Source organism: Neopsephotus bourkii, unplaced genomic scaffold (assembly GCF_033783945.1).
Source record: "Neopsephotus bourkii isolate Nb327-2 ecotype Australia unplaced genomic scaffold, CSIRO-AGI_Nbou_v1 NB_1749, whole genome shotgun sequence".
In the NCBI taxonomy this organism is placed as follows: Eukaryota; Metazoa; Chordata; class Aves; order Psittaciformes; family Psittacidae; genus Neopsephotus; species Neopsephotus bourkii.
This window is the reverse complement of record NW_026902223.1, coordinates 8827746-8846406: the sequence shown is the minus strand read 5'-3', so window position 1 is coordinate 8846406 and position 18661 is coordinate 8827746. Positions and strand designations below refer to the sequence as shown.

At 53.0% G+C, this 18661-nt stretch overlaps 1 protein-coding gene across 5 annotated transcripts in view; it reads right to left on the bottom strand.

Annotated features, from left to right (window-relative positions):
* The window catches only part of SEPTIN9 (septin 9), a 131975-nt gene that overhangs the window by 50953 nt on the left and 62361 nt on the right, over nt 1-18661 (bottom strand). For 4 of the 5 annotated variants that reach the window (XM_061377053.1, XM_061377056.1, XM_061377055.1 and 1 more), the window contains one exon: nt 1973-2632. In XM_061377053.1, the coding sequence (XP_061233037.1) occupies nt 1973-2632 (660 nt within the window). Of the gene's footprint in view, nt 1-1972; nt 2633-16294; nt 16462-18661 lie in introns of those variants that run through there. The other variant, XM_061377054.1, reaches the window with a different exon arrangement.

The window sequence follows — 18661 nt, the reverse complement described above, 5'->3', positions numbered from 1 at the left end:
TGCTCAGCTCTTTATGCTGGAGTGCCACCGAGCATCGGGATCAAGGGGCATCCAGTGCCATGGAAGCATCTCCTGGGTACCCCAAACCCTGGGAGCAGCAGGAAGGAGCAGAACTTCACACCACATGTTGTCTCTGCTGCAGATGTCAGGGAGCCCAGCTTTTCACTTCGGGGGTTGTGGTGTGGCCAGAGCTGCAGGGGATCTGATGAGCATCAACAACGTGCCTGCATCCATCTGCAGGGCTCCCTGAGGTCTCCCAACAACAAGGGTGGGTGTTGTGGACCAAGAGAGGAATGATCTGCAGCAGGGTCCTGCACAAGAGCAGTCCAGGGAACCTCAAGTCATGGTGATGGAGAAGGTTGGGGATGACTGGGAAAGGGACATGGGCTCTGGCAGCAACCCTGAGCTGTACATGCATGCTGACACAGAGGGAGAAGGAGCCAGAGCCCTCCCTACCCCTACAACTTGGTCTCCTGGCTCTTCTTGGAGGCATTTAGACTGAAAGCCCCTTTTGTACCAGGAGCAAGGGCTGGTTCACTCTGCAAGGCAGGCCCTTGACAGCTGGGCTCTGGGGTAAAACTCATCCCCAGCAGCTGTCCTGGGCTTGTGGAGTCCTTTTGATGGAAAGAGCCTCCCTCTGCCCCTGTCCCCGGGCAGCTGGGGGATTCAGCAGCTTAGACGGTCTTTTTGCTCTTAAAGTGCCCAACTGTCCTCAGTTCAGAGCTTGGGAAGCTCAGAGCAGCCCAAACCCAGCCAGACGAGGCTGAGCACCCACCCCTGGGAGAAGATGGGCCTCCTGCATACCATGCACATGGCAGCTGGGAGCAGAGAACCCATAAGGGAGGCCCAGGCTGAACCCCACCACTGCGCTGGGTCTTAGAGCTGGAGATGGACCAATCTGCTACTCGCTGAAGGCATTTGCCTGCTCTTTAAAACGCAGCTCAGAAAAGCCACAGCTAAGCCATACACAGTGAGAGAAACCCACTTCAGTCTTGGGTTCAGCATCAGCTCCACCACTGAACCCTGCTTTGATTTTAGACCATGCACATACACCAAAACCTGGCTCTCCACAGACCCCGTTACTGCCCTGTGACTGCTGTGCCCATGGAGCAGGAGCAGGGATTATCCCATGGGAGGGCGAGACGAGAGCGCGTGGTCCTGCTCTGAGGCCAGGCATGGACCCCCCAGGTCCTGGTTCGGCCACCACACATCATCCACAACCCAAGGGTGAGAGGTGGTGCCCCCCAACCGACCACTGCATCCCACAGGAGAGAGCTCATGGGTGATGGGAAAAATCATTAGCAGGCCAGAAGAAGGGAAAAAAGACATGTCCAAAACATCAGGAGAATAAATGAGGCTGGCGGGGGAGGGAAGCTGGCTTTAATACGGGATTAATCAAAACCAAGAGAGAGCTAATACAAGCCAGGGCTCCAGTCTAATAGTGGCTCTGGTCCATGATGTTATTAGATTTTGGCTCCACAGCCAAGAAAACACTGACTCCTCCTAATGACAAGGCGCTTTCTGCCCACAACCATAAGCAACAACACTGAACAACAAAGCATCACAACAACCACACACTGACACTGAACAACAAACCATCACATTTCCACAACCACCGCCTCTCCAGCACCTCAGAGCCTGTTCTAGGTGATGTGCAGGTGGGTTGGGCTGCACATGGGGCCTGAGCTGGCAGAACTGTCATCTCCTGCAAGCACCCAGGCTTTTGGCATTTTCTTTTTAACCTCCATGTAGGCTTGATAGCATTTTTTATTCAAACTGACAGTTCTTTCAGCCAGGATAAACTCAAGGATAACAACCATGTATGTGACACATCTAAGCACAGATCCAAGACCACCCTTAAAAGGCATCACCACCTGAGCTGAAAGAGCAGAACCCAATGCTCAGCATCCCCGCACGGGCTCTGGGCCTCAGCCAGCATCTCACCCAAGCAACTGCCTGGAGCTGTACTCACCTTCTTCTCTCTTTGGTGGGCTCTCCAGCAGCACAGGCTGTGGCTTTGGCTCTGCCTGGGGAGGCTGGGTGGCCAGGGGAGGCTCTGAGCTCTCCGCTTGCCGCGCTGGTGGGGCTGGCACCTCGGTGGCCTTGGCTACCTGAATTTCCACTCGCTTGGTGGCCGCGTCGGGCACAGGAGCATTGGCCACCTCGGCTCTTCGCTGGGGCATCTCGGGGATCTTTGATGGAGGCGCTTCTACCCTGCGGAGACCCGGTTCCTGGGGCTTGCCGAGGGTGATCTCAGTCCTCCGTGGGGTGGGCTCGGGGGGTTTGTGCCCCAGCACATCTGCTCTTTTGAGGCCAAACCTCGACAACCCTGCAGTGGAGTTCTCCACCTGCTTGGATGAGATGTCAATGGAGATTTCTGTTCTTCGGGACACCGGCTCAGGCAGTTTGGGTCCGGAGAGCTCCACTCTCCTCAGAGAGGGCTTGGGTGATCTTTGGCCTGTGGGGTCCGCATGTCGGGCGGGTGGCTCCGAGTTCCTGGCGCCGAGTTCCTGAAACTTCTGTGTGGAGCTGGATACGGTGGACCTGAGGAGAGGGTTCGGGGTCCGTCGTGGTGGGGTGGAGGAATTTGAAGACTGATCTACCTCCTCGACCTCAAAAGATCTTTTCAGAGCTGAAAGACATGAAAAGGAGTTCAGAATTTAGTTACCATCCACGTGAGCATCTCAAGAGAAACCTAGAGGCATTGTGTGAGGCTCAATCCTATTTCTGCTCCTTCACCCGTGGGTTCATAATGCCATTTAAAGCAGGTGGGGACTGAGGGCCAGGCTCTGCCTCTTGAGACAGGTTACAAACCCAGTAACAAAACTGGAACCAGAGCCAGGAAATTCAACTCAAGAGCAGAAACCACCTCCTTGCTGCCCTCCTCCTGTGCACGTTCAGAGGGAAGCAGAGGGCCCCATTGCAGCACAGCAGAGCACAGCATAGGACTCGAGGGCAGTAACTGCTTCAACTCCCACACCTCCTTTTCCCTCTTGCATCTAAAGGATGCACAGGTAAGCACAGGCTTCTCAGTGAGTGCTGCCAGGAAAACGCAAGTTGGGAACAGGAAAACAATCCCAGGAGAGCACCAAATCACTTTAAATGCAACAAGAAAACTGAAGGTATCAACCACAGAAAATCACACACTTGAAAACAAACCTAGATCACCTCAGCCAGACTGAAGTGCTTTGAGAACACCAACCTGAGACCCCAGTACAAAGAAGAGGCCCACTGAGATGCCTTAGGGGCATCCTAAAACCTAAACATCACCATCCCCATTTTACTAGCAGAGAAGTTAGCAAGCAAAGGGAGAGGGATGCAGCATCGGATTGGATGTTCTGATTTACACCTGAATAGGCAATGGTGCTGCCTTCACAGAGCCCCAGCACTGCACAGGATCTGCCCCAGGTGCACCCAGGTCACCCTGCACAGCGGAGCAGCACTCAGACAAGTGCCCATCATTCAGCTCTGCCTATTGCAAGGGTCCCCCTCAGCACACAGAGCTCCCTGGCTGGGAGCTACATATGGAAGAATCCCCCAGGCCCCCGAGCCAGGAGCATGTCAGTGGGAACTGGAGGGACACTGGTGTCAGACCTCAGCTTGGGGACACAAAGCACCACTGAAGGAAGCCTTCATCCACGGAGTGATGCTCCTATCCCAGCCACGCAGTCAAGGTCCAGTAGCTGCCTGACCATGTCCTGGCTTATGGCTGGACATCCACATGCCCCCATCCACTCCTCTTCAAAGAAGTAGATGCCTTTAAACCCAGATGCGAGGTGGAAACAAAAGGCAGAACTTCACAGGAATGGGGGGAAAGCAGAGAACCACCACTGGATCCCATCCAAACACCACAGGCTACCCATACCCCTCATGCCCCACAGCACTGAGGCAGGCACAGGGGTGGGGCAGGATGAGGCACAGCCCCAGGGTCCCAAAGCAGTCTCCATGAGGTGAGGCTGAGCCACATGACAGCCTCAGCATGATGACAGCCACACTGCTAACAACCAGTACAAGCATCAGCAATGAGTCCACCCATCCTTCACATCAGCAGGATAATATCAGTAAGATTTAGCCTTTAAAGCCCTGGGCTGGAGATCATTCCATGTACCAGGAGAAGGGGGAAACTGGAGCACAGCCTTCCCCCATCCCAGGATGTCCACCCACCCCTGGAGTGAAGCTGGAGAAGAGCCACCACGCAGGGAGCATCTCCTCTGCTCCATGGGGCTGCTCTGAGCTCCTGGGTAAGGCCAGGGGGCCCAGGGACCCTCCTTCCCTCAGACACATCCCACCTGGACAGGAGCCATCTGGCACGGCTGTGTCCAGCTGGTGGGACAGGGGATGTCCACAGGCCTCTGCTCCACCAGCCACTGCAAACGCAGCTGCTGACACCCGCCACCCCCTGCTCCAGGCAGGATAGGCAGGGCTTCCATCCCATGCTGGGCAGCAGGAGCTGGGGACAAGGGCAGCCCCATCCCATGGCAGCAGTTCCCAAAGGAAATGGTGAGGAAAGAGAGACCCCTGGAGCTGGGGCTCCCATGCTGCACAAGCCACACAGGAAGGTCTGTTCTGCATCTCCAAAATATCCAGACACTGGTAGAAGGAAAAAGGGAGGCAGTGAAGTAAAATGAAGATGGTTTTCCTCCATTTTCTCTGTTCTGTGAATCACACAGAGCTCTCCCTGACATGTCACCAACCTCCTGCAGAGGAGATGCTCCCTGCAGCAATCCCTGCCCTGCTGTCTGTGCTTGGCACACCCTGTGCACTGCAGGTCTGTGTCTAAGTCTCAGTTCTCAGCACCCCCAGAACAATTAATCCAGACAATTCCCACATTTGAGAGCTGTTCTAACTTGTCCATAACTCTCAGGCCTCCAAAACTGAGCTGCAGCTCAAGTTTTCCTGCACAGACTTTTCTATCACTTTCCTTCTCCATCACACCCTTCATGCAGAAAATGGCATTTTAGCTGTTTTTTTCCCTGAAATTCCAAGTTTAAAACAATGCACCAGTCAAGGCCAGTTTGCATTCTGCAGGAAAACAAAGAGAGAGGAAGGGGCAACTAATGGGGAGCTTTCCCTGGCGTCAAGCAGCACTAGGCAGGCAAGAGCAGTGAAGGACACAGCCTGGCCAGGCACTGCCAGCAACCCAATGGATGGGGTCCCAGTTGTGTTCACATCAGGCTTTTAAAACCTGCTCATCACTCCTTTAGGTTGGCCTCTAGTTATTCCCTTCAACAAAGCAGCCCAATAACCTCATGATAAATGCATCTGGAGGAACAGTTTGAAGCAAAATGCTCTTAAGGAACCCAGTAGCAATGGGTTAAACACTGTCAAGCATCTTTCCTTAATGAACCTGGAAAGCCTTAATCACCTGGAAATTTCTCAGTACCAAGCATTTGGGGATTTCTTTTTGACCCAATAATGAGCTCTGAATGGACTTGCAGGGGTCATGGCATGAACCACCTCCATCACCCCAGCTCCTCTGATGCCTCTTGCTGCTGCTAAAGGAATGGTGGCAGCAGTGCCTGGGTGGTGGGTGGCTCACCCGATGGCACTGCTGGTGCTGCTGCACATGGCCCTTTCCTTTGACTTCAGACTTCTCAGACTGCCCCAAGCCCAGGGTAAACCTGCCCAGCACCACCAGCAGTCTTTCTGGAGCACAGCCATCCCCTGCCTTATCGTAGGGCTGGACCGAATACAACACCCAAAATGGCTTTTCTCCAAGTCTTTCTGGGCCTTCAGGAAGAAAGGAGAGAAAGGTCAAAGCCCAGACACAAAGGGGTTCAAAAAGCCTAAGGAAGAGCTGGAAAACCACAATTACACCACAGGAGACTCGAGCCATCCAGTCATGCCAGCTGTGGTCCCAAGGGGCAGTAAGCAGGTACCAGGGGGCCATCCCTGCGAAGGTTAGAAACCACCCCATGTGAAGGTTAGAAATAGCTTGGCAGCTCCTGACAGCAAGATCACATGGATCCCAGTGGCATTCCCTCCCCAGCACTGTCACTGGTGTGACTGGAGACAACCCGAGAGCTTCCCCACCATGGCTCTGCAGGATGGGATGTCCTGGTTGCATAGGGATTGCAGTACCCAGCTTGTCCTGCTGGCACATGTGGCCCCTGCCCGGAGCCCAGTGTGGTATGGAGGTCACACACCCCAGGCACGAGAAAGGATGGGGCCTGTGACTAACAGAGTTAGTTTCCACCTTCGAGACAGAGACCTACAGCCACAAACATGATCCTCAGTACTGGTGCCCCTTGGTGCAGGGTTGCAGCTCCTTTGCTCACCATTGTCTCTCTCCTGCTCCTTGCACAAAGCAGAGAGAAGGACCTCAGGAAGCAAAGCAACTCTCAAAAAAAAGAGAAAAAGCTTAAAAATAGCCTGTGCAGAGCCAAGAAAGGCAAGTAAACAGCCTCTGCTCCAATGACCCTCCTCCTGGCTTCCTGCAGGGAAGCTGGCGATCCACAGCAACAGGAGCTGAAGGCAGGGCAGAGCTGCAGGACCCACATCCCACTCCCACCCCGCAGTGCTGGGTCCTACCCCAGCAGTTGTGGCTAATGCCTTAGGTCCCGTGAGGCCGCATGGCCCTGACACCCTGGGCAAGGTGTCCCAGCCCCATGCAGGGCCCACGATGGACTCACTGCAGGGTTATCCCCATTATGTGATTGTCCAGGCAAGTTTCAGGACCAGCAGGGCTTCTCCATCCCCACCAGCAGCATCCGATCTGGTTCCATCCCCACCGAGCTGGCTGGTGCCAGAGGCAGCTGCCAGGGAAAGAGGCAGAGGTGCCTCTTTCCTCCTCTTCCTCTGGAGCTGTATGCACCATGGGGTGTGAGCACAAAACGGGGCTGCCATCAACACCCACTTCCTTTTAACTGATTCCAAACCAATTCAGGCAGCTCTGGCTCAATTCACCATTGCTGAAGGCAGCATCTCCCCTCCCACAGCAGAGAAAGCCCCAAAATAAGATTTCAGAGTGCTTCCTCTCAGATGTAACCTCTTCCCCTGCCAATCTCTGCCCAGAAGCATTGCACCTTGGCTGGGAAATGCTCCTTGCAGTGTCCCTTTGGGGAGCAGACTTTTGCAAACCTCTTGAAGTAGTGGCATTTTGCTCAGCATCACACAACCATGGCCCTGGCAGATGAGAGAGGCACGGGCTGAGATGGCACTGGCTGCAGGCAGCTCTGCTGGCTGTCCACAATGGCAGCAGCTCCTGCAAACACACAGTCTTCACCTAAACGTGGTCCATGCAAGACAGGCGCTTTGGGAATAAATGCACGTCTTCATCCCAAGCTTGAACACTCCCCAAGCAGGCACATGGCTTGGGAAGTAGCAAAATATTGTCTCTTCCTACTCTGTGCTACAGTGCTGGAGATGTCTGCACAGTGTGGCCACTGCATCCTTGCAGCCACCCCACAACCAGGCACCAGCAGGTAACACGCCACCAGTCAATGCTGCTCTTTAGGGACCTTGCAAACTGGGAAGAGAAGGCAGAGGTCTGGTTCACATCCCAGGAGCTCATAAAACAGACAAGATTTTTCCAGAGGAGTCACAACCAAGCAACCCACGGCCAAGGCCTCCTATCTACATGCTCCTCTCCCAGAAGGTGAGTCCCTCCTTGGGGGTCCCAGCCAAGCCAAGGGTGCCTAGATGCCATGGAAGGCCCTGGCTTCTGCTCAAGGGCTCCACATCTCCTGGTGGGAAGCACCAGGTTTACACAGCATGCCATCGACCACACTTCATCCCACCCCACAGAGCAGCTCCAGGCACCCCATGGAACCCAGGAAGGGTCAAGGAGGGAACATCTGTTCCTTCTTTCTTCCCTTTTTAAATGGAATACCCAAGGAACAGTCAAGGGGATGCTTTATACAAGGAAACCTCTATGCACAGAGCTCAGGAGGAGACCAAAATAAACAGTGAAGGATGCTGCCTCCTCCAGGACCTGCTTCACAACCGGATCCTGAGGCTTCACCATGGCCACAGCGCCCAACTGCTTCCCATTAAGCATCCCCTGCCCCTCACGTGGTGCTGTGACCCCAGGGTTACATTTGCTTGCTTGCTTAGGCACGGAAAGCTGGTCTTGGGTTTTCAAACACATAAGAGCCTTATGGGAGCGGGGCAGCCAGGCCCCCGTTATTTCACACCATACAATGGTACCATTTGAGAGCACTGCCTTTCTCTAAACTGCTACCAGATGGTCACCTCCTGTTCCTGGGGAGGAAAGAGGGGGAGGCTGCAGGTCTCATCTTTCAAGGAAACCCTTGGAAACTCAACACAGCATTAACTGCTCACAGCCCTTAAAGCTTCCCAGACCCCTGCCACCAGGCAGCAGGATGCTCACGGCAGTTTTCTGGCCCAGTTCAAGCGCAGTGTGTTTGCCCATGTTACCATGGGGCCACCTGGGTTTGGCTTATTCAGACCTACTGTCCATGATGCTGCTGAATAGCTGTCACCATCTGTAACAGAGATGGATGCATTGTAGTGAACTAAAGGCTCAGTTACAGGGACAAGTAGGATGTTCTTCATGTATCTATAGGGTATATATACAAACCTAAAGGTTCTGTAGGGACAGAGGAGGGTATTTCTATCCCATCCTCAACAACCAGCTGCTCCCAACTACACCAAGCTCCTCAAAACCATTGGGCTGAGATGGGAAATTCACTGGCAGTGCAGGCAGCAAGTGATGCTACACATGCTGGCAGGGCTTTGTGAGTACAGAACCAGCTTCAAAAGAGCCCCAGAAATTCAGCTGCCCTCTTGCACCTTGAGAAATGCAGGCAGGAAACTTGAAAAGCACCTTTCCTGAAGGTACTGGTCATCCAAAGTAAGTGAGAAGTCAGAGTTGCTGGATCCCCTCCCCATGCTTATGCCAAGAGATTTCACACCTTTCTTTTTCCTATAAACAAACTTTGCTGCAATATATACATATAAACACATATAAAAATACATAATGACAATTCATTGTTGTAGCATGACCCCTACCCTGTTTTGGGTCAGATTATGAATGGCTGATGCTCAAATAAATCCTTTCACTGACTTTACAGACAGCATTCAGAAGAAGCTGCAATAGATCAATTGCATGGTCTGACACAAATCATGTGTAGAAGGTAACACTGGCAATGTGCTGCTAATCTGCAGTGCCTTCTGAACTGTGCAACCAGTACCAGGAACTGAGCCATGGGGGAAATGTGGGGATAAACACAAGTTCAGGGCTCTGACATTAAGCAAAGCTTTTCAAGCAGCATTGCATTCACACACAGTAAGCTACAGAGCAGCCTCAGACTAATGCAGCAAACTCCTCATTTACCAGAAATGACCATGCAAAAGTAAAGTTGGGACTCAGAGTGGAAAAAAAGACAATCCACACTAAGATTAATCCCAAATCCTAGCTTTCCAGTCCCTATAACACAGCTCTAGAATGGTTTTAGCTTTGATTCTCCATTACACTTTGGTTTATATAACCATTAACCCTCAGCAAAATGCTTGCAGATCAGAGCAGTCTATTTTACATCCCTTCTATTCATTTCATAACTGTACAGCAAATGACATCAAACACAGGGTCTCAAGCCCAGCAGATTGCATTACTGGCTCTGCCACAGGCTCTCTGCAGCTTTTGCCTCCTGCCTGTGCTCCAGTTTCCTTTCATATGGGGAGGAAGAAGGAGAAGAATAAATCTTATCTACACGTCCCAGGGGACTGCAGGTTTGGTTTGGTTCACTAGTGTTTCTAAAACACCTTCCAATTACCCAGAAGGCAAAAGTGTGTTACAGATGGTCTTGCAGACCCCAGACTCCCCTGTACCAGGCCTAGGAAGCACCCAGGCACCATTCCCATGGCTCCCAACACCCAGGAGGCAGGGAATGTGAGGAATGACTCAGGTGGGTGACCAGCCTGGGGACTGGGTGATTAAATCATTGAGTCTGAGCTTGAGGAGACACTCTGATAGGTGGTGTTGCAATGTGATGCTTAAAAAGCTACAGAAAAAGGTAAATTAGCAAAATTGGTTAAAGGAAGGACCCAGGAGCCATTCATGCCCCGTGACTCCTGGTGCCACTGCTGCCAGCTTTGGTGTCCCTGTTGAAGGGGACTTCCAATGACCAGATGAAAGAAAGACTAAGTCCCAACCCCACACCTCAGCATCCTCCTTCCCTCCCAGAGCAGTCCAGCAGACCAGTGCCAGTGTGATGCTGTGTGCCGATGCCCTCACCGTTAACTTGCCACAACTCCCAGAGGTGGGAAAAGCTGGAGAGCACCAAACTCACCAGGAGCAGTGGGCTGTATAATGTTGTGATGCTTACTCAAACCATTACCTGTATTGCTAGGAGGATGGTGGCACAGAGCAATGCAGTCATGGTGTCCCCTGCCCTGCAGTTCACAGGAGGCTGCCTGACGTTGGTGGTGTTTACACCCAGACAACATGTTGGTACCCTACCCCAACCTGGGTGCCAGCAACAAGGTAACTGCTGCAGCACTGGGAAGGTGCAGGGGACAGACTGCCCTGACACCCATGGTGTGGCACCTTTTGGCACGCAAACCAGCCAAGAGCCAGCTTGGACAGATCCTGCACCTGAGTCACCACTCCGAAAGTGTCCCCAGGAGACCCAAGTGCTGAGCTCTGTCCAGCAAGCTCACAAAAGCAATCACTGTGAAAGCCTGAGTCAAAGCCAGCAGGAGGTAAGCGCTCTCATTAATCTGGGGACAACTTTTCTGCATAAGTTGAAGGTGACAATAAACCCCTTCATTGCCCAAAGAGCTACTCCTCACCAGCACCATTTGTGCAGCAGGGAAGGCAGGGAAGAGGTACTTCTAGCACCAGGCACAGCAGTTTGGTGCAGACTGCTCATGCCTCCATGAGTAAAGCAGAGGGGTGCCAGGACCAAATGATATCCTGCAGGTATGACATGAGAAGTGGCCAGGACACAACCCTAGTCCCATGCTGAAGGGCATGACAACCCAACCCTGTCCCACAAAAAAGTTCCCCTGACGGACTCTGAACCCCACCAAACAGGGACATCCCTATTGGGAACTGGATTCAGACCCATCAACTCATTTTTACAGGCTTCAAATAAGCTTAGCCAGGATTTAAGGTCACTTGGCTTGTTGAATCCATGTCCTGCCTCTAAAGACTAAGGTGCCAGAGCGCACTGCAGCAGGAAAACGGAGGGAGGGAGTTTGGGAGAGGGAAAGAGCCTGCGTAATGGTCCTGCAGAAAGACATTACCCTAAAGATCAAATATCAGAGTCAGAAACATGAATATCTGGAGTGATTATGGGCTCTGCAGTCTCCATTATTGTCTTTGGATTTATGACAAGTCCCAGTCCAGGCTTTCGCGGCTGCTGTCTGGGTCCTGACTCCTGGGAAAATGGGCTGAGCAGCTCCCTGCAAGGAAGGGCTGCAGAGCAGCAACTAACCCAGGACCCAGACAGTGAGGCCACAGGTCCCTTGGTGGTGCCACGACTCTCAGCAGCAGGTTTGCTGGCAGGCATGGGCCAAGAGATGTAGACATGGTCACTTAGATCCGTTAGGCATGACCTAACATGTTCTAGAGGTGCTTCCTACTCACTTTACTGCCATAAACCACCAAGAAGCAAAGAGTAACACAGGAGAGTTATTATATTTTAGGTGAGCTTCTTACTAAGGGAAAGATGCTACCAAGATCCCAGAGACTGCAGAGAACCTGGAAGAGGCAGCATGGTGTACACACTCCAAACCTTGACTTACCACCAGGCACCAGCAGTACACTTGCACAGGCCCCAGTATCAAGCCTCATCCTCTTTCTGTCCCTTCCCATCCAGCCACTTTTGAAAGGTTTCTTTACAATGAGCACAGCACTGCGCTCACTTTGCTCAAGACTGATCTCCAGTGGACAGCAAGAGCTCATCCACGCCAGCCAACACTGGAAACCCTCCATGCTGACACAGAGCCAAGGACACTCTGGTCCATGCTGCAGTGAGTGGCTGCCCATCCCCAAGGACATGCAGCGCAGCCCTCCTTGCATAAGATGACTATAAACAATGACCTTTGGAAGAGCCTACATCCTAACCAGGGCCAGAGGCCATCCCCAGAGCCCAGCTCACATGGATGGGGAGATCCACGTCCTGTTCTTCCTCTTCCCACTCCCTCACAACCTTGTTATTCCCAAGGAACTAAATATACATAGGGGAAAAAAAAACCCAAACAACAACAATCCACAACAGCAGGTCCCTGCTGGTGTAACCAGGCAGATATGATTTTTCCACTCTACTGAAAGCCAGTTCTACAGGGGAAGATACAACTTCTACAGGAAAAGACACAACTCCTGCCTTCCCACAGGCACCTTCCCCTGGCTCCTGCCTCTCCCTCCACACACTGATTTGGCAGAAAAACCTTTATTTCAGATTCAGGAGCTTAGATAAGAAGGGTGGACATAGAGAGAAAACTCTGAAGCATCTATAAAGCTCGTCATTGAGGATACTAGAGGTGACTTGCTGTCTCAGAGCATTCTGCACTGTTCAGCTGGGAGAGTGGCAGTGGCTCTACCCATGCTGGGCTGGTGGTGAAGAATACCAGAAGAGACCAGTTGCAGTATAACCAACAATTGATATTCAGGAGCTTCGCTTCACTCGGAGGGTTCAGATGATCTGAGATATCACCTGAGAGAGCTTTTGCATTTCCTTTTCCAGGCGCTGAACTTTTCCAGGCACAAACATGACCCAGACTCCCAGCCCACTCCCATGGATGGAAGCCCTGGCAAGCACTCATTCTGCAGCCCCTTCGGCTGCCAGGAGAAACCCTGAATCCTTATTCAGCAAGATGCTCACACAGACACGGAGCACATCCCCTCTCTGGGGCTTTTCACCACATTGAATTCGAGCCGCATCACCCACATAACATCGCGACCATCCCTCTGGCACATTCCTGCTAATATTAGCAGGCGGCAGCAGCTGCTCCCCATGGCAGCAGGCACAGCAGCCCCGAGCAGCACAGGGGATGCACCACGGCCACGTGTCCCACAGACATCCCTGGCATTTGGTCAAGCAGATTTTAAGGACGGGCCCATGAGACTCATGCACATAGAAAAGGCTATTCCTAACACAGCCCCCTCCCAAAAACAACCTGGCTGATGTTTGTCTTCAATGACCCTTAAAACCAGGACAGAACTTAGCATGAATCAGAACCAAATTGAGAAGAAGTCTGTGACTGAAATACTAGCAATAGCCTTCATCAGGCAGTGCAAGCAGTAGATGTCTGTAGGGAAAGTGTCCAAGAGTGGGGAAGAAGAAAACTAACACTAAGCAAAGGCTGTCTCATAGTTTCTGCCTGTCCCCCCCACCAAAGGTGTAGCTCTGGCCATCACACTGAACCCCTTGGCACACTCCACACACTCACAGCCCCATGCAGCATTAACCAGCACTCGCAGCTTGCACCCGCCGTGACATTTGTATTTTCAACATTACAAGGAAATGAATCTGGTGTTGACTGACAGCATTGACAAAGACAAGGAATGCTCAGCATCACTGCTGCCAACTCACCAGCAGCAACTGGAAGCAAAAATGCACCTCAGTTACCCCTGGGACTCTGCTCAGCAGCAGCCACATCACACCAGGACGAGGGGCTGGAGCTTCTCTCTTCTGTCTTACTACCAGACAGTAGATCATGAGTGTACAGTGTTTTAAATCCTTAGCAGGAAGACGAGTATCATGTTTTGGAGATCTCTTTAGGCATCATCACAGCCAACCAAAGCTGTGAAGAGGCACATCCTCCCATCTCTGCAGTCACAGACACTCCAGCATCACCCAACATGAACAGGGTCAGGATGGTTTGGTGTTTACACAACATTAACACACTGCACAAGCATTCCTTTTACTGCAACACATTCCCTTCCCTGCAGCTCAGGGATCCATGTCTGAGACTCTGGAGAGCTGAGCAACCAACAGTCCCTTCCAAGACAGGGGTGAACTTGGGAAGTGCTGCCGCAACCATGGCTGAGCCAGCCATGCTTCCAAACCCTGCCCAAATCAATAGCCATGGGGCAGAACTATTATGTTCTGTAAATCCTGGCAGACCACAGACCTAACGATGCTCCCCCCACCAGAGATGAGAAAGCTTTTGCCAGTCAAACAGCAGGATTAGCATCCTCCCTGCAGGACCTGCTTCATGGTAAGAGGTGGACACACGCTGTGTTGCCTGGAGTGACGATACCCATCATCAGGCGCAAGGAAGAATGCACTCTGCTGTGCTGCGTTTCCCTCTCACATGTTGCTTTGATTTGGAAACTAGGCTGTATCTTGTACTCCTTTCCCCCTCTCAAAGAGCCCTTGCATCCTCCTCGGGCTCACGGGGGCCAGCAGCTCCCACACCAGCAGCCCACAGCCGAGCCTGCAACTCCCTGCAAGGACAAGAAAACTGGGGGTCCCATGCCAGGCACCAATGCTGTGAGGAAAGCAGGCAGGAACAACCAGGGTGGTTCGGAAGGGCAGGCAGTGTGTGAGCGGCAAGAACAAAGAGGGCTCTGCCTGCTGGGTGATCTGGTGTTTCTGCTCCGTGGTATTTTTGGCTCATCTTTCCTGCTTGGCCACAGGCTGCCTAGGGCCGAGACAGCCACCCAGCAGACACGAACACTGCATCTCCTGCCTTTCAGGCTGGAAATGAATTGCCTTGTTCTTAGGAAGCTGCTCTGCAACCCAGAAAACTGATTGAATTGTGAAACAGTAGCCCGAATCCCTGCTCAAGGGCAAGGCCAGGCCTTTTGGCTGCAGATGCACAGAGCTTTCCCCAGCCTCTCTCTCTGCACAGGCAGGAACTATAGAGCACTCCATGGACTGAGAAAAACAGCACTGCAGAGCAGCTCGGTGCCACCGAGGAGCACACACAGCCCCAACAAGCAGCCCCAGGGCTCACAGCAAAGCCTTTATCATATCCAAGTAGGGAATTACTCATTCTTCTGAGATTTAAATGCAATTGGAGCAGGGAGAGGAAAGGCTGTAATTACATCAGCACTGGGGAGCCCTGCGGTGGGGAAGCATCCGAGTGCCCACAGGACAGTTACAAAGGCGCCGTTGAACCCCGAGTGCCAAACCGATGGTGTATTCAGGCCACTTTCTGTGTCCCAGCACTTGTTAGTCCCAGTCTTTCTAAGAGACGTGACTTTCCTCACCCTCCTGCTAAGTCATCCGCTCCCAACTTTAGCTAAGGAAAGCCCAAGGGCTGGGAAAAAAGAGGCCAGGGATGTGGCTAAACCTTCCAACAAGGGCTGCAGGGACCCCAGCTCTGCCACCCGTTTCCTGCCTGACCTGGAAGAGGAACCCTTGTGCTCTCAGCTTCCTCAGCTACCCAGAGGAAAAACACCACGGTGCTGCTTCTCAAAGGCAAGGCGGTGAAGCTATCCCAGCCCGTAGCCAGCCGCCATCCCCACGCAGCCCCTGGATAAGCTCCCATCACGGCCCCCAGAGCTCCACTACTTCTCGCTTGGTTTTTTTTCTAGAAACCGCTGCACGAAGCTCGCTTTTGGGTCGCTGCCAGGATGCGAGCGCGCAGGGACGGGGCTGCTCTTCCAGAACTGTGCTCAGGAAGATGAGCTCCCCCGAGCCGATCTCTCAGCGCCTGCTTCAGACACAGCCTCCCCCCCTCCTTCTGCCTGTCTCTCACTCCCATACCCATCTGGCAGCAGCGCGCTTCCCCATGAGCTTATTTTCTTGCCTGGAAAAGCCAGCAAACAGGGCAAGAGCCGCAGGCACCCAGGGGGGAGGCATCCCCCATCCACACTCCAAGAGGAGGCAACGCTGTCGGGCGACTGGAGCTCTGCCACGGGACAACTGCGAAGCTGTCGAGGGCGGGCAGCTCCCGCTATGGACATATTGGAAACTCGGGCTCGCTCTCTGCCTCCCAGCTACTCCGGGGCTGTGTCTGCATCCGAAATCTGGGAGTCAACAGAAGGCCAGTGCCTGGGGTTTCACAGACTTTTAGTCTTGTCAGGCTTGTGCTTACAGCTAAAAATCTGCATAAACCAACTTGGGAAAGGCAGGAAAGGAAAAAACATCCCGTAAGATCCTGCCTTAGCAGATAACACCCGGGTACAGCGGCTCGGAACAAAAGGCACTGTAGCCCAATGACGGCACCGACAGCACCGGCCCCAGACCCCCCGGCACCGGGACCGGCAGCAGCGGCGAGGGAGAAGCAACTGATCCCGGGGGACGGAGCTCGGTCCGGCGCGGTGCCTGCGAGAGGCGCGGGCGGCTCCGCTCTGCCCAGCGGCAACTTCTCCCGGTTTAGCCCCAGACCCAACTTAACCTCCCCGCCCCTCCATCCCTCCCGGGGCACCCACCTTCGAAGTCGGAGATGATGCCCTCGAGGTGCGCGTTAACGGCAGGGTCGGCCATGGCAGGGAGCGGGCCGCTGCCCCCCGGGCTCGGCGGGTGCGCGCAGCCGCCGCCGCCTGCGGCCGAATGAATGGCGGAGGGCGAGCGGCTGCGGCCGCCCCCCGCGCCGGCGGGCACGCTGCCATGCCGCCCGGCCCAGCCCAGCCCAGCGCGGCCCGGCCCAGCCCCTCGCCGCGCACTGGCTGCTCCCCACGCCCGTCACAACCCCCCTCACCGTGGTGCCGGCCCCTCTGCGGGACCCGGTGCCTGCCGGGGTGCAGGACTAAAGTGGAACCAGGCTTGGGTCAGCCCCCGAGGATGCCCCACGGAAGGGATGGTACCCGCCTAAACGGGAGGACTGCACCCCCGATGTTCTCGAGCACCCATAACCCCTTCGCTTTTCAACTTGCCCTTGTTTGGAGAGGAGCAACTCGGCCCCATGACAACTCCTCTGCTGTCATGATTTCTCAGAACCAAACCAGAGCACCAGCTAGCACTGCTAAGCCATCGCCAGTTCTGCAGCCAGCTCTGGAAGCTGCCACCGAAGCATCAGAAGAGGCTACAAAAGCCACCCCGAAGCTGAGTGTGCAGCTGGGCACATCCGTGTGAGCCCCAAGGTCCCACAGCTTTCTCCACTCCAGCCTGAACTCCAGGCATCAACACCAGCCCCTTCTATGACACAGTCATATTCCCTCCGCCGCTCACACCCTCTCGGTTTGTGCATCTCTCTGCTCAGGATCTGATGTTTCTCCCTTCCCATGTTGATTCAGCTCCTGCCCTCTTGACCCTCTTTTTATCCTCCCCACCCTGTGTTTTAGTGGCATCATTTAAAAGTGATGATATCTCTAAAATGTGTCCAGGCACATCAACAGGAAAAGAAGAATTAATGGGCTGGGGTTTTAGTCCACTTTGGGTGAACCATAAAGAAGAATTATGCAAAACAGTAGTACTGTTCCTGCAGAAAGTGCATGCCTCACCACTTATGTCACACACTTAATTTTACACTTCCAAAGTCTGCGAACACCACAGACTCCCCGAGAGTGATGGGAACCAGAACACAAAACCAACAGCACCAATTTCCCAGACTCAAGAAGGTCCAGGTTTTCAATCCTGTTAATAGCTTGAGGTTTTCATCCAAGGAAAAGCATTACTTTAAAACATGAGAACAGCTTAAATAGTCTTGAGAATGCACTTTTAAACTACAAGTGTGGCATTTTAAGACAGGTACAGTGGTTTTCCTCCCCCTTTCACCAGCAGCAGAGTTCAGCTTTCATTTCTTGCACTTCTAAAGGCATCAGAAACCAACACACCACAGCAGTGCAGAGAGCCACCAGTGCTGTATCTCTGTGCAACAGCAGAAGTGTAAATGCCTCCCTGTGTCCCCTTGTCAAGCCCTTCTGCCTGAACACCACTACCTGTTCCCCACACCTTAGGGAAGAACAGAAACCAGTGTGGAGCTGTGGCTATGATGCCAGGGTGCCACATCCACATCCACACATGCTCTGCAGGGAGCGGTGGTGACAGACACATCGCACAGCATCACGGCACTGGTACCATTGATTTTCCAAAGCAAGCGGCTTGCTTTCCCCCTTCCCCATTGCTCCCACGCAGGTCACATCCAGATCTGTTTCAAACAGGTACAAAAGGCTAGCAAGTATCAACCTCAGTTACAGATCAACAAAAAAAAGCTACTTTGTTAAAACCGACCCTGACACTGCTGCTGGAGGAGCAGAACCGAGAGTAGAAAGGCTGTTACACATCCTTAACTCCCCCGCCCACTCTCATTGCAAGCCTGTAGAATGGGTTTAAAGGGGGTAAAATGAACTAAGCAAGACAAATCAGTATGGTCAAAAAAAGACTTTTAAAAGCACATTAAGGTCAAGCTGAGGAAGAGCCAAGCGTATTTTTTGATGTTCAGAGTCTTCCCCCTCGCAAACCCCACGAGATTCATGCCAGACCCACTGCTTGGAGCCTGATGGGGCTACTTGAACTAGGTCACACGGTGGTGGATCAGTGTTGCACTGTTCGGGACCCTGTTTTTGGGGTCAACAGAAGGCAATAAGAAGTAAACCACTAGAAAAGCCCTGATTGCTTGGTGGGCAGTGAGCACTGAGTGCTATGATGATGTCTTCTGGTCTCAAGAAACTGCTGAAGAAGCTCAAAGCTCTTCAGCAGAAGAGTTTCAGGCAGTTTGCTTTAGTCCCAGTTCCCTGGGTTACTCTGCATTTCCTAAGCAAAAGAGAGCAAAAAATTTATTCACTTGTCCAGTCTATACATACCAGCTAAATCCATTTCATCTGGTGTTATACCTGCATCCTAAACTTGAAAGTTTG